Genomic DNA, 14,036 nt, shown 5'->3' on the forward strand with positions numbered 1-14,036 from the left:
TATCCTTTCAACGTTTTTTTTTTTACAACAATTCTAATAACAGCGAAAGAATAATATTTTATCGATTAAACTTATAATTACAAGAAATAAACAAATGTTAAAGTGAGGATTTTAAATAAATACACGAAAACCTAGTAACTTGCCAAAAAATAGTACTTATTTTTATTATATAATTTACCAGGATCCAGACGAAAAGTGTGCATGACGTATTACAAATACAGGATTAAGAAAACATTATAATGTAAGGTTTATTTTTATAAAGAGGTATCAGCACTTCCATGCTATTACTTTGTATTCATTTTTGAACGAGTGTGAAAAGAGAATAAAGACAAAAATTATTTATTCTTTAGTGTGCTGACTACTGGAACTGCTTGAACGTGAATGTCGTTTAAATTTTGGTTGATCTACAGAATCAGAAACGTTCTGATTTTTCTTTGGTTTATCCCTATTAAAATAAGATGTATTTCCATCTGTATCATGTTGTGCATTAGACGTACCTCTCCTGTAATCGTTGCGTCTATCATAATATCTATAATTATCTCTGCCAAATCTGTTTGTTCTATATGAATCACGTCTACGAGGAGAATAATTTCTCCTACTTCTTCTATCACGACTAGATCTGCGATCATAATCTCTATCTCTCGATCTTTGACGACCTCTCGATCTAGAGCGTCTACTGCTGCGTCTTTTGGTTCTATCTCTCGAATCGTATCTATCGTATCGACTAGTTTCATGTTTTATAGACTTCTCATTTTTACGTTTTGTATCTAGTTTATCATTTGATGTCACTTCATTAATATCCAAATTTTTATTTACATTATCTTCATTCTCTTGTACGCTTTTATTCGTGGTATTCTTTTCTTCTATTTGATCATTTTCTTTATTTTCCAACTGTTCGGGTATACACGCGCTACTTTCAAATTTTTCCATTAAATAATTATCTTTATCAATCCGCTCTTCAAACTTATCTATTTTATCGCCTTCGGATTTGCCTCCTTCTTCTTCCTTTTTTAATCGTTCCTTTTCCAATTTCTATAAACAAAATTTGAATAAATACATAATAATTTATCTTGATCTTTATCAAATGTCACAATTTTAAAACATACCTGAAATTCATGTAATTTGATAGTACGATTTTGTGCTTGCTTCCAATGTGGTGGAGTTACACTTCTAGAGCGGCTTCGCGAAGGGGTGTGATAACGCTGAAATTTGTAAAAATTAGAAATAATAATTTATGATGTGTTACTTTTTAAATTTATTTTATGATGAAATTGGCATCAAGTTCCTTTATACAAATATGCAATCATTTTAAAAGTCTTCTTACAGATGTACCCATTCATTTACGTACAACTATAGATGTAAAAAAAGAAATCATATATCCTAATTATCCTCATATCCATATTGCCTAATTCGTAGATTAGTAACACAAAACAGATTATTAAAAAGGATGATACGAGATGGATCATTGTATTTTTACTTTTAAAGTAAAAATCACAAATACTTACAAATACACCTCGTCCTTTAAAGACACGTCCAGTCTTTCTACGTAATCGTATACGTTCTCTGCCAAAATGTTGTCGAAATTCTTTTTGATTAGCATTGTTTGTAGGTCCTGCTCTGTATAAAAATTTATTTGCAGGAACCTCAGGTATTTCATCAGGATCGATTTTTGTAACGGATACAAGTGGATGAGGTTTCTCATTTTCATCTTCGTTTGAATCATGGATTTCACCATCTTCTGATTTAACCCTTTTCTTACTAATGTATAACATAAGGATATAATATACAAAATATAGAAGAGTCACGTTATGTTACAATAATAATGAGAATTATTTTAATTTTTCTATACCTTTTTTTATTTTTTTTTTTCTTGCTTTTCTCTGCATGAGAATCAGAATCTGATTCTGAAGAGCTACGTTTTGATTCGTGTTTTTTTCCTATAAACATTTATTTAACAATTATTTATTACTAAATATTTTTTTTGTCTTTTATATAAATTACAATTGAAAATTTCATAAAAATTTATATTACTGACCTTTACTTTTAGTTTTCAATACTAATTCTCCACAATTCACAACCTTAGCATCCTGCAATGGACGGGACATACGATCAACAGGTAAACCCTCAATGTGCATAACAACTTCCTGGCCAGACACTACTTCTCCGAAAACGACGTGGACACTATTCATTTTATGAAAATTCCATGAAGAATGTATACAGTGTTACAATTTAATTATTTAGTTTGTTATTTACTCACTTGTCGAGGTGAGGCGCTGGTTGTGTTGTACTACAACAACAAAATATGATTAAGGTGATGAGAGATGAACAGAAAGAGCCAGCGTTCAGTGGTCATTGTGTTGTAGTAGTGGTGTGCAGACCCTTCCCTCATGACTACACAAAAACATGGCTATAGTTATTCATTCTTTCACATTTAATATTATCACTATTCTTTTCAAGATTCTCTGCAAGTCCTATGTGTAATAATGAAATGTTCCAAATACCACATTTCTTGTGGAATAAGATAAGTAGTATGATTAAAAACATCTATTTAATTTTTATTTGCTTTATGTTGTTTGGCATTACTTTTTATAAATGCAATAATTGCCCAGTTATTTCTATTTAATTTCATTCCCTTTTTTGGATATCTAGTATCACCACCATCAACTAATATAGATAATAATTTTTTAGTTATTCAAAATATATAAATTGTTATTAAAATTATTCCATACTAACATGCAAAAATAATAAATAAAAAACGAAAATACATTATATAAATAAATAACTTTTTTGATACATTTATAGGATTGATATGATATTGATACGATAGAAAGATAGAAACTATATTTCTTTTTCAATTACTTGATCAAATAGTATATGTCATCTATTGGCGGATTTAATCTTCAAGGGGCCTGAGGCATTACCCATTTTTAGGACCCCATTAAAATAAATCAATTATACAGAATATATATTTTCTTACTCCAACTGTGTTCATGCATGATGAAATGAAAAATACATTGTCCAAATTCGATTATAGTCGCTAATACAGAAATAAAAATAATAAAACAGTCATCAGATATTAAAATAAATTTATTTTGTCATGTGAGGCCTCTATTATATGTTGCCTAAGATGATTACCTCCACCACCTCTGTGTAAATCTGCCACTGATGTCATCATATAAAATTTTTATATTCAGGAAATTATTACAAATTACAGACTACAGACAAACAATAACTTTGTCAACTGTTATTGATTAAATAGTTAATTTTGTAATTATATATGTAATAAATATAATTTGTATATATAAAATAATTAGATTTACTAAATAAATCTCTATTTTAATATACAGAATATATCATTATATTAAATAAAGGAATAGTCTACAATACCATCTGATATGCTATAAGGAAATAATCTATTGAGAAAATTATACACATGCATATACCAATATTTTTACTTACATAAAAAATTGTGATCCATTTGTATCTTTACCACGATTTGCCATTGATAATAAAAATGGTTTATTATGCTTCAAAACAAAATTTTCATCTGAAAAAATAATATTATTAACTGAAAAAGAGAGAGAGGAGAGAGAGAGAGAGAGAGAGAGAGAGAGAGAGAGAAAGAGAGAGAGAGAAATATATCTGATTGCAAATTAATTGCAAAAAAAAACTTTTAAATTTAATCATATATTATAACTTAATTTAAAGGAATATCATTAAATTATTATAAAAAATACGTTGATAGAAATATAACATTATTTATACCAAATTAAATTTATATTTTTACCTGCAAATGTACCGCCATAGATAGATTCTCCGCCAGTACCATTACCTACTACAAAATCACCACCTTGAATCATAAACTCTTTTACAACTCTATGAAATACAATTCCTTTATAATGTAATGGTTTCCCAGTTGTTTTTCCAACTCCCATTTCACCAGTAGAGAGAGCACGAAAATTTTCACATGTAATAGGACATATATCCGCAAAGAGTTCAAAGATTATGCGGCCCATTGGAAGGCCACCTACTTCTATATCAAAGAAAACTCTTGGATTGACGTTGACCATGATGTATCTTTTTTATATTCTGCAGAATAAAAAAGCAATTTTTAATGTAAGTTAATGATAGAAATACAGGTTACACTAATGAATAATTAGAAATATTGAGTTAAATAAATGAATGAAATATGTGCCATTTTTAATAAGTAAGTAATAATTATATATAATTTAATGTACTACCACTATTGCGATATCCAACTATTTTCTTCTTTTTACGCTAAATATCAGCTTAAACCGGAAAACCGTACAAACTTCACCTAAGTGTTGAGCTTTACAAACGTGGCAGAACGTTGAAAAATGGTTGCTAAATAAGTACGGTTATATCAAGAAGTAATGAAATATATATCGTCTATATTTCTAAACTTAACTATTTTTTTTTTGTATACACTTAGAACAAAACTTATTTATTAAGAATATTACAACTACTCGAATTTGTTAAACGAAACTCCAATGAATCACCATTAAGAGTATGGAGGAATGGAAAGAGGAAATTACAGTTTGTAGTTTGTACTTCGTACCTAAGAGGGCGACATTAGCAAGCAATTTGGTCACCCACATAAGTTGTCACATGGAAATAAGACAGAGCAAAAATCTTTTGACGTTTCGATGTTGGCACTATACAAACGAGAACGTGAGGATGCTACTTTGATAGGATATCGGAAACAACTGTAAGATACAAATAACTGCTCTCTAAGATTTACATTTGTAATATTTTTGTCGCAATTATTACTACTCTATATGTCATACTCGTATACAGATGGATGTTAAATTGTATACAATTGTAACTCGTATAAGATGGATATTAAATTGTTCAAACAGATCGATTAATTACCTCTTATAGATTCTTTCACACAGCTTATTGAACTAGTTTTCTGTTATTTCCAATTGTGCATTATCAATATCCAAAGGAACAGTATTTATATGTTCATCATCTCAAGTTATTGCTGGAACTGATGTGGAACCTTGCTAATTATTTATAATTAATATTAATAACATTAATTATTTAAATTAATACACGTTAATTATTTTAATTGAAATTATTATACGTATACATAATTCCATTTTCCTCTATTTAATCTATCTTATTGTTTTTGACCTCACTTTTGAACTCAGATCTTATAATATGTTGTGCCTAAACAGCATATTTTTACTATACTGTAAAAAATGACAACTGATAGGCAAACATGTTGGAAAGACATAATTTGGTGTCGTTCAATTGAAAATCTTGCAACAGTGTAAAGCTGCTTATTCTGCTTAACGCAACCAATAGCCAATAGGCAATTGCTTAGAAGCTAGCAATAATCTGTCTGAAATTAGCGTTTAATGAAAGTTCGCATTTAAATTTGTTTCTATTTGCACTTATTTAATATATTTCATATTTCTAAATAAGAATTATGTCGCATTTATAAATGACAATTATATCGTCTATGTTGGCAAATTATTTAATATTTAAACTTTCATTCGGTACCAAATTAGTAGTGATAGTTATCCAGGTAAAAGCAGTTATGTAAAAAATTTTTTATATCATTTTATATCATTTATGTAAAAAAGAAAAAAAGAAGAGCACTATTTCCCTTTAATCTAACTTCATAGTTGGTTAAAAGATGGTCTGTTATATTTTTTAAGAACAAAGATAATCATGAATAAAATAAATTTCTTTTATTACAATCTTTGATTGAAATAAATTCCCGAACTTTTTTCTAGGAACTTTAGTTAAAACACTACATATTTTCTGCAAATGAAAAGTAAGCAAAGCTATTGATGCAACGAATATACACAGCGAGTATATACACATACGTATTTTTCTTTCCAATGGCTCTAGTATATTACTTGCTAAATAAGGACCAATCTTCAAATATATAAATTATTAATATATAAACATTGTTGAAGATGACCACCTATTTCCTTAATAATTCTTTAAACATACTGTAAATAGATACGTAAGTTTCCGCTATCATCTTCTTCTATATACGTATTTCAATGGTCTGTTGCTTTTTCGTATTGATAACAGCTTGAACATGTTTCTTAAATAATATATATTGCTACTTGTCATAAACTATCTGCGTCATGCACAGATGTTTATAGATACAATATTTATAGCTGTTTTGGCAATTATATTTTTTATTGTATTAAATTGTTTATGATTTTTGTAAATTAACACAAGCGCGGCCTTGATTGTGGTATAAATAAAAATAGTCGTAAACAAGACTAAAGAAAAGTGTAAATTTAGTACATAATTTAAAACATAACGTACGTTTTAATATCTAGAATTTTATCAAGCTTTCCTTAATTTTACTTTTATTTTATCTTTTTGAAATGTTTGTAGTGATTTTGTAGGTGGAGTAGTATTTTTTTTCCAATCCTCAATTAATGTTTTTCCATATTGCAGGAAGAATTATATATAGTGTCCTTAACCTTCAATAGCAATTTTGTTGCATAAGAAAAAATGATTTAAATAAATAGGAAGTTGTCTCTTTGTTTATAAGCTATTTTATTTATTATCTATAAAAAGTTAGTTTTTTTTATTAATATTTAACATGACATAATATTCAATTTTCGTAGACTCTACTTTTTGTAGAAATTTTGTAATGAAAATTTTAGTTAGCAAATTTGTAGTGAAATTTTATATAAAAACTATATTATTTACAAATCATTTTTTATAGGTTCTTGTAGATTATTAAAACAAGATGTCTTTAATAGAAGGTGTTGGTGATGAAGTTACAGATTTTTTTATTGCTTTGAGTATTATACTGGTTGCTTGGTTCGCATGGTGTTCTACAAATATTGCAGATCAACCAATTATACGCACAGTACTTATATTGCAACATCGAACACGCACAAGTATTACAGAATTAAGAGCAAGTCAGAACACCAATACTCTTAATCAATCTCGTAATTTGGAAATATCAGATGAAAATTCTATGGAAACAAATACTATTGAAAGTAATAATTCAGAAGCAAGTTGTCCGGAAACATCTATTGCAGGTATTAAGTATTATTTGTATGTCAGCAAGGTATATATACATATATATAATACATGATTTGAGTTTACAATTTTTAATTTTCTATCTATATCAGATGCCACTACTCCAGCATTACGAAGAGTACCAGAAGCTACCACTTCTGAAGAGGTCCTCATTGAAACTATGGATTCCTTTAATAATGAAGAGACAATAGCGTTAGAAAAATCTAACGAGGAAAGTTCTACAGATGACTCTAATAAGTCTGAGTCAATGCATCCTAGTACAACAGGATGTACAACTGAAAACATGTCAACTGCCAATGCTAATGAAATTAGTATAAAACTGAAATTCATAAATGATGATCAAAAAGTAGTAACTGGAAGTCTTAAGGAAATGCTTGGAGAGTTCAAAAGGTAAATTATATTTATTTGTAATATTAATTACAATGAATTAATTATAATGAATATATTGATATAGAAAAATCTATTTTACACATAATATTTTTTAGGCGACATTTTCAAGTAGAACTTGAATCACAAAAATTGGTGCGCTTAGTATTTAAAGGTCAAGTGCTTCAACCAGATAGTCAAACATTAGAACGATGCGGTCTTTATGATCACTGTGTAGTTCATTGCTTAGTACATCAACCACGACCAGCTACAACATCATCACAGCCGCATACATTGGATGAATCATCAATTTATTTCAATCCACAGACTTTTCAAAACCTCCCTGCGAGTACTGGAATCAGCTCAGTACATAATGAATGGGATTTAAGCAGGCTTTTAGTGAGCATTTTGACTCTTATTTTAGGTCTTGCTTGGTATTCTCGTTACCACTATGCGCAATTATTTACTGCGACAACTACACTTGCATTGTATGCACTCACTGCAATATTTACAGTTTCTTTATTTAGCAATTTTTTCCCTGATCAAGATAGCATTAGAAACATTGAGTGAATTGACGTTACTGTCTTATTATTCAGACAACTGTGTGAACAAATTTTATTGATCATAAGTAAGTAAAAGAAATGGATCTTTAGCACTTGTCTTACTTATTGATTTATGCAGAAACATCGTGGGGTATAATGAATAAACAAATAAAAAAATGTGATTTTTTTAATAGCTTGCAAGTAACTCGCTAAAATAAAATGAAGAGTAAAAACTCAAACAAGTGATTAATATACATGTATAATAATGTAGTAAAGTATGAAGTCTATTGAATTATTTGTTAGTTTTAATGATTACGCATAATCTCTAAAGAAAAGAAAAGAAAAAAAAAAATTCAGAAAATTTACATACCTGTTGATTATTTTATGAAAAAAGTAGCAACCAAAAGGATAGAATGTGGTTGCATGCTGGTGCTTTCTTACGTTATTATTTGTTCAATTACTTTTATGTATTTGTCGATATAACTATTACTTTTGATATATCTGGTTGATACATTGGATTATTATTTTTCAAAAGATATTTGTAATTTATAAATACATTTAAAAAGTTATTACTGGCATTTGAAACTGTTGATGACTGTTAAATGTATTAATAATATATGTATTACTGTAAATGTATTAATAATACAATTAGTAAACAAAATAAATTATAAAATATATATACTTATCATATGTCGTAGTTAAGTATGAGCATTAAAAAAAATATCTAATTATCTTATGTTGCAGCTATTTCTAATGTGAAAATATTTGCAAGTGAAGTGATCCAGATGCAAGTAATAAGTCATTTTATTATTGAAATGATTAAAATAAGTGTAACTTTGCTTTTTAAACATGAGTCATAATCACATTCCAATTGATATAATAATACTATTCTTATTATGAAAAGAAATAACGAAAGTACGATAATCACAATTTTAATAGTGTTTCGTGTTATTTCTTACTTTTTAAAAATAGGAATAATATATTTACATGTTAAAGTATATCACATGATATATAAAATGTCTTCTTTATGTATTTAGTACAATTAAATATTTTCTCTGTTATAATTTTGTTTGGTTTAATGATGGTGCAATGAAAGTGAAATATATATAATTATCTTGGCAAAAATTTGTAATAGGATAATAATACATGATATAATGGCTTATTTATAATTTTGTAAAATATTACAAAATAAAATGATCAATTATGTAATTATTTCTGATATTTCCGATATTATTGGTTAATGTTGATAAAGTATAATAGAAAATCTATATAATATTTTAAACATGTTTCTTACATTTACGTATTGTATACGAAATATGTTATAGAAAACTTAAAAAATTCAGTTAATAATAAAATTGTAATTGTTTGATATGATATGAATAAATATTTATTTATTTGATATTTTTTTGAATGTCTGTTTTATGAATCTACTTCAGTGGTTATGATCAATTGTATATTGTAATTCTATAAATTATTTCAATATCATATAACATTCTTAAACATTCATTGGATAAATTAAAATATTAGGAATTAAAAATCTATTACTTACACATTATTAATTGTTTATTTATTTATGCTTCCTTATATACAAAGTATCTTTCTTCTTATGTTACTATGTTTTATAATGTATAAATAGTTAATATTTTACGTTTTTTGAATAGAATAAATAAATGATGATGCATGACAATAGATGGTATATAACGTAATTATAAGTAATTTTTATTTTTGAATTATTTGTAACAAATCGTTAATATATGATGTGTTTTTAAAGGAATTAATCGGTTGAATAATTTATGTTATTCATATTTTTTTTGGGTTATATTATTTTCAGGAAAAATGACTGATATCTATTGTTTTAGTATGTAATTCTAATATGGATGATACATTTGGAAGTGAAAATATAGTATTATTTGATGTAAATAAAGTTTCGTTTATATATTGTTTTAATGTAAGCATATCTAATGTACAATTTCCTTGAGGATTTTCTAAAAGTATAGTAGTTTTTTTTCTACCATTAATCATATTAAGAAAATGACAATTAGGAGACTTAGAATCAACTATTGATGGATTTGCTGGTGAGCCAATTTTAATCACTTGAATAGTTTTTTTATGTAATGAAGCAATATCTGTATTATTTGTAAGTAGCTTTCCGTTAACATACAGATCATAAGTAAATCCATAAATTCCAAATATAACATCTATATTTTGTCTTAATTGTTCATACGAAATTAAAGTTGTAAGTTCATGTGTTTCTACTTCTAACAAAATTGTACCTGCAGGATTAGTAGCACCAAATCTTGGCTTTATATTAATTAATTCGACATTAACATATTTTGAAAATGGTTCAACTTCTGCAGTATTATTTTTAAGTGTGTTTTCTATTTTAGTTTTAACAAGTATAAGTTTCATATCAATACCTTTAATGTTCTGCATTTCTTCAAGGATAATATTACTATTATCCGACAATTCAGATATATGTTTTTGAGGAGTTTTGGTTGCATTTTCAATAAACTCTTTGTGACTGAGAATTACTTTAGCTAAATTACTAGTTACATTTAGAATTTCATAATAAACAATTGCTTCATCAGATGGTATCAATTGTGCTTTTTTTCTCAATTTCTGTACTCTATTAATTATTTCTCTTGCTATTCCTTCATTTTGCATACTTTCATCAGGCGTAATTCCTAGAAGAATCAATATGTTTCTTTCACTGTGGGCTTCATATTGCTTAGAAAGTTCTTCAGCCATTGAGCCAGTGAAATTAAACATTAAGCGTAAATCACCCTCACTAAGCTTATGACCTTGTACTATAATTTCTTTTGAAACTACAAATTGTTGTAGCTGTTCATCTGACAATTCTTTAATAGCTTGTGTAACAGATTTAAACTCTCCTTTTAAACGTGCACCCAATATTTTATGATCAGGTTCAGCTCGTAAAGTTACACCATACTTTTCTTTATCTGTTGTGGTTATTAATTCTTTTACATTTAATTCTTCAAGTATGTATGATTTTAATGAAACGATATCTTTCAAAACATTGTTATCTTGATGGATAACAACAATATTAGGTAAAGGATATTTGACAGGAATAGTTTTTCTATCTCTTACAATCCTGCCTAACTCAATGATAATTTGCATATAGGATACTGATTTTTCAATACTTTCATCGATTAAGTGGATGCAAGGATTAGGAATCATTTGATAATGAACACTATCCATATTAGCATTACAATCAGGTGGAAGCAATTTTGACAAACGTTGAAACATAAATTCTGTTAAAAATGGAGTGAATGGTGCATTAATTTTCACCATTGTGTAAAGTATACAATATAAAGTATTCAATGCATTTTGGCAATCAATAGTACCACTTTCACCTTTTATTCGTCTTCTATTCATTCTTACATACCAATTAGTAAGATTATCTATGTATTTTATTAAATGAGGCACTACAGTATATAGTTTATATGCCTGCATTTCTTGTTTAAGAAGTTTCAATAATGTTTGTGTAAAAGATATTATCCACTTATCCATTATATTATCAGAGCAACTATGAATAATATCCTTATACATAAACTTAGTTTTTTCCTCTCTTTCAAATCTTTCAATATTTTGCATAAAAAATCGAAATGCATTATACCAAGGAAGAAACACATCTTTTATTATATCTCTGACTCCTTCTTCTTTGAATCTTAAATTTTCTGCTCTAACAACAGGTGAATTGATTAAGTACAATCTAAGAGCATCTGCTCCATACTTGTCAACAACTTCAATGGGATCAGGATAATTTTTCTTGCGTTTTGACATTTTTTGTCCATCAGATGCTAAAATTAAACCACTGGCAACAAGATTTTTAAATGGTGCTTTCCCAAAAAGTGCAGTAGATATAACAAGAAGGGTATAGAACCAGCCTCGAGTTTGATCAATGCCTTCTGCTATAAAGTCTGCAGGAAAACTTTCTTCAAAATTCTTTGGATCTTCAAATGGATAATGTATTTGTGCATATGGCATGGAACCAGATTCGAACCAACAATCAAATACTTCTGGTACACGCCGTAAAGGTGGATATCCCGATCGTACAGATGGAATGGTCAAATGATCTATACTTTCTCTATGGATATCAGTCACTTTTGTACCAGTTAATTTCTCCAATTCTTTAATGCTTCCAACGCATACAATTTCTTGACCATCTTCAGATATCCATAGAGGTATCGGATTACCCCAATATCTATTTCTGCTAATTGCCCAATCTCTAGCATCTCGCAACCAATTACCAAATCTTTTATCTTTGACATAATCTGGTACCCAGTAAGTATCAGCATTGGCCATTAATAATTTATCCTTTATAGCTTCAACTCTAATAAACCATGATGGTACAGCTTTATAAATTAATGGTGTATCAGATCGCCAACAATATGGATAACTGTGTTTAACAGGATTGCTATAAACTAGTCTATTATTAGCTTGAAGATATTTTATAATATCTTTATCTGCATCCTTCACATATTTCTCTTTGAAATCATGAACTGGATCTGTAAAACAACCACGACTATCGATAGGACATATAATTTCTTGATCTTTCGTTATAACACCTGCGTTTAAACAACATCTATAATCATCTTCTCCAAAATAAGGCGCTTGATGTACAATACCAGTCCCACTTTCTGCAGTAACATAATTATCATTTAATATTACAAAAGCACCTTTTTGGCTTAAACGAGCAAAATATGGAAAAAGTGGTTGATATTGTTTCCCTTTTAAATCTGATCCTTTTCTTTTTCCACATATAGTATAAAGATCTTTAGATTTATAAATTAGATTTAAAGAAGATTCTAATAAAATATAAATATTATTAGATTTATTATCCTTTACTTCTACATATTCAAAAGCAGGATTACAACACAATGCCAGGTTACTGGGTAAAGTCCAAGGAGTTGTTGTCCATGCTAGAATAGATATACCTGGTTCATCTATCAAAGGAAATGCTACTACTACGGATGGATCTACAACATCTTTGTAATTTTGACCAGATTCAAAGTTTGATAGAGGTGTATTGCATCCAGTAGAATATGGCATTACCTTGACACCTTGATAAACAAGTCCTTTATTGTATAATTCCTTAAAAATCCACCATATAGACTCCATGTACCATGGGTACAATGTTTTATAATCATTTTTGAAATCTATCCATCTACCAATTCTACCAACTATTTTCTCCCATTCTGTAGCGTATCTCATTACAATACTTCTGCATTCTTTATTATAGTTTTCAATACCAATTTTTGCGACATCATCTGGACTTTTGATATTCAAAGCTTTATCTATTTCAAATTCGACAGGTAAACCATGTGTATCCCATCCGAATCTTCTTTCAACGTGATACCCACATTGATGAGCATACCTTGTTATAATATCCTTTATTGTTCCAGCAAGTATATGTCCATAATGAGGTAAACCAGTTGCGAAAGGTGGACCATCATAGAACGAATATTTCGGTTTACCTTTCGACAATCTTAAACTATTTTGGAATACATCCAATTTTCTCCATAATTCTAAAATTATTTCTTCTTCTTTCGAAAAATTTATCGTCTCTGATAATTTCTCTATCATTTTAAAATGATTCTTTTTATGCACCTTTAGTCCGCAATTCTTCGCCGTCTGTTACAAGATGTAAGTATGATACTCTATAAGGTTATGAATTCATGTATCGAACCACGCAGTATGGAATCATAAAAGAAGCACAAAATCTGTAAAAGTTACACGCCAGGTGAGGTTATCGTGCAGTATTCATTTAAGATTTTCACATACAGCGCAACCAAATATAAGAACGATCTAAATAGAATACTACTTTTCGATTCGTTAAATGCTGACGTATCCATATAGGCCTTTAGAAAGAAATATTTTTCTTTTCACCAATAGACAAATTCAGGTGAAAGATTTTAGTTACGTATTCATTTCTGATAGGTGCGTTAATAATAATAATTTGTTGCCTTTTCTGACAAATTTCGTACGAAATTTAGTAAATTATTGTCGCGTAGTGTATAAAAAGAGAAGTAGCAATAGTGTGCAGGTTATAGCTGCGCA

General features: G+C 28.3%; 3 protein-coding genes across 7 annotated transcripts; 1 reads left to right on the forward strand and 2 right to left on the reverse strand.

Moving 5' to 3' along the window:
- Nucleotides 1-135: 135 nt before the first annotated feature.
- Nucleotides 136-5,229, reverse strand: LOC127066963 (peptidyl-prolyl cis-trans isomerase G). 3 transcript variants are annotated; one of them, XM_051001346.1, is made up of 9 exons: nucleotides 4,894-5,229; nucleotides 3,788-4,089; nucleotides 3,460-3,547; nucleotides 2,258-2,287; nucleotides 2,036-2,181; nucleotides 1,850-1,937; nucleotides 1,506-1,758; nucleotides 1,107-1,202; nucleotides 136-1,032 (listed from the first exon to the last, which is right to left on the reverse strand). In XM_051001346.1, the coding sequence occupies exons 2-9, from the start codon at nucleotides 4,068-4,070 to the stop codon at nucleotides 340-342; spliced, it is 1,677 nt and encodes a 558-aa protein (XP_050857303.1). In that variant the 5' UTR covers nucleotides 4,071-4,089; nucleotides 4,894-5,229; the 3' UTR covers nucleotides 136-339. The 3 variants fall into 3 exon arrangements, with proteins under 3 accessions (XP_050857303.1, XP_050857311.1, XP_050857294.1); XM_051001354.1 differs by lacking the exon at nucleotides 4,894-5,229 and adding an exon at nucleotides 4,245-4,862; XM_051001337.1 differs by lacking the exon at nucleotides 4,894-5,229 and adding an exon at nucleotides 4,242-4,861.
- A 536-nt stretch (nucleotides 5,230-5,765) lies between these two features.
- LOC127066991 (transmembrane and ubiquitin-like domain-containing protein 1) lies at nucleotides 5,766-9,354 on the forward strand. Of its 3 annotated transcripts, none has more exons than XM_051001397.1 (4): nucleotides 5,766-6,001; nucleotides 6,725-7,046; nucleotides 7,140-7,437; nucleotides 7,533-9,354. In XM_051001397.1, the coding sequence occupies exons 2-4, from the start codon at nucleotides 6,749-6,751 to the stop codon at nucleotides 7,981-7,983; spliced, it is 1,047 nt and encodes a 348-aa protein (XP_050857354.1). In that variant the 5' UTR covers nucleotides 5,766-6,001; nucleotides 6,725-6,748; the 3' UTR covers nucleotides 7,984-9,354. The 3 variants fall into 3 exon arrangements, with proteins under 3 accessions (XP_050857354.1, XP_050857362.1, XP_050857373.1); XM_051001405.1 differs by lacking the exon at nucleotides 5,766-6,001 and adding an exon at nucleotides 6,009-6,311; XM_051001416.1 differs by lacking the exon at nucleotides 5,766-6,001 and adding an exon at nucleotides 6,330-6,572.
- Nucleotides 9,355-9,500: 146 nt separating this feature from the next.
- On the reverse strand, nucleotides 9,501-13,982 carry LOC127066912 (probable isoleucine--tRNA ligase, cytoplasmic). Its single transcript, XM_051001180.1, has 2 exons — nucleotides 13,801-13,982; nucleotides 9,501-13,699 (listed from the first exon to the last, which is right to left on the reverse strand). The coding sequence occupies exon 2, from the start codon at nucleotides 13,560-13,562 to the stop codon at nucleotides 9,783-9,785; it is 3,780 nt and encodes a 1,259-aa protein (XP_050857137.1). The 5' UTR covers nucleotides 13,563-13,699; nucleotides 13,801-13,982; the 3' UTR covers nucleotides 9,501-9,782.
- Nucleotides 13,983-14,036: the final 54 nt, after the last annotated feature.

The sequence above is a fragment of the Vespula vulgaris genome, chromosome 1, assembly GCF_905475345.1.
Source record: "Vespula vulgaris chromosome 1, iyVesVulg1.1, whole genome shotgun sequence".
In the NCBI taxonomy this organism is placed as follows: domain Eukaryota; kingdom Metazoa; phylum Arthropoda; class Insecta; order Hymenoptera; family Vespidae; genus Vespula; species Vespula vulgaris.

Bases quoted from the DNA above. Each gene is read 5' to 3' on its own strand.
- LOC127066963 (XM_051001346.1), bottom strand. From the start codon at position 4,070: ATGGTCAACGTCAATCCAAGAGTTTTCTTTGATATAGAAGTAGGTGGC. The intron at 3,548-3,787 runs GTAAAAATATAA...TTATTTTTTCAG, and splicing joins CTATGGCGGTACATTTGCAG to ATGAAAATTTTGTTTTGAAG. The intron at 1,203-1,505 runs GTAAGTATTTGT...TACAAATTTCAG, and splicing joins TTAAAGGACGAGGTGTATTT to CGTTATCACACCCCTTCGCG.
- LOC127066991 (XM_051001397.1), top strand. From the start codon at position 6,749: ATGTCTTTAATAGAAGGTGTTGGTGATGAAGTTACAGATTTTTTTATT. The intron at 7,047-7,139 runs GTATTAAGTATT...TATCTATATCAG, and splicing joins TCCGGAAACATCTATTGCAG to ATGCCACTACTCCAGCATTA. The intron at 7,438-7,532 runs GTAAATTATATT...AATATTTTTTAG, and splicing joins ATGCTTGGAGAGTTCAAAAG to GCGACATTTTCAAGTAGAAC.
- LOC127066912 (XM_051001180.1), bottom strand. From the start codon at position 13,562: ATGATAGAGAAATTATCAGAGACGATAAATTTTTCGAAAGAAGAAGAA.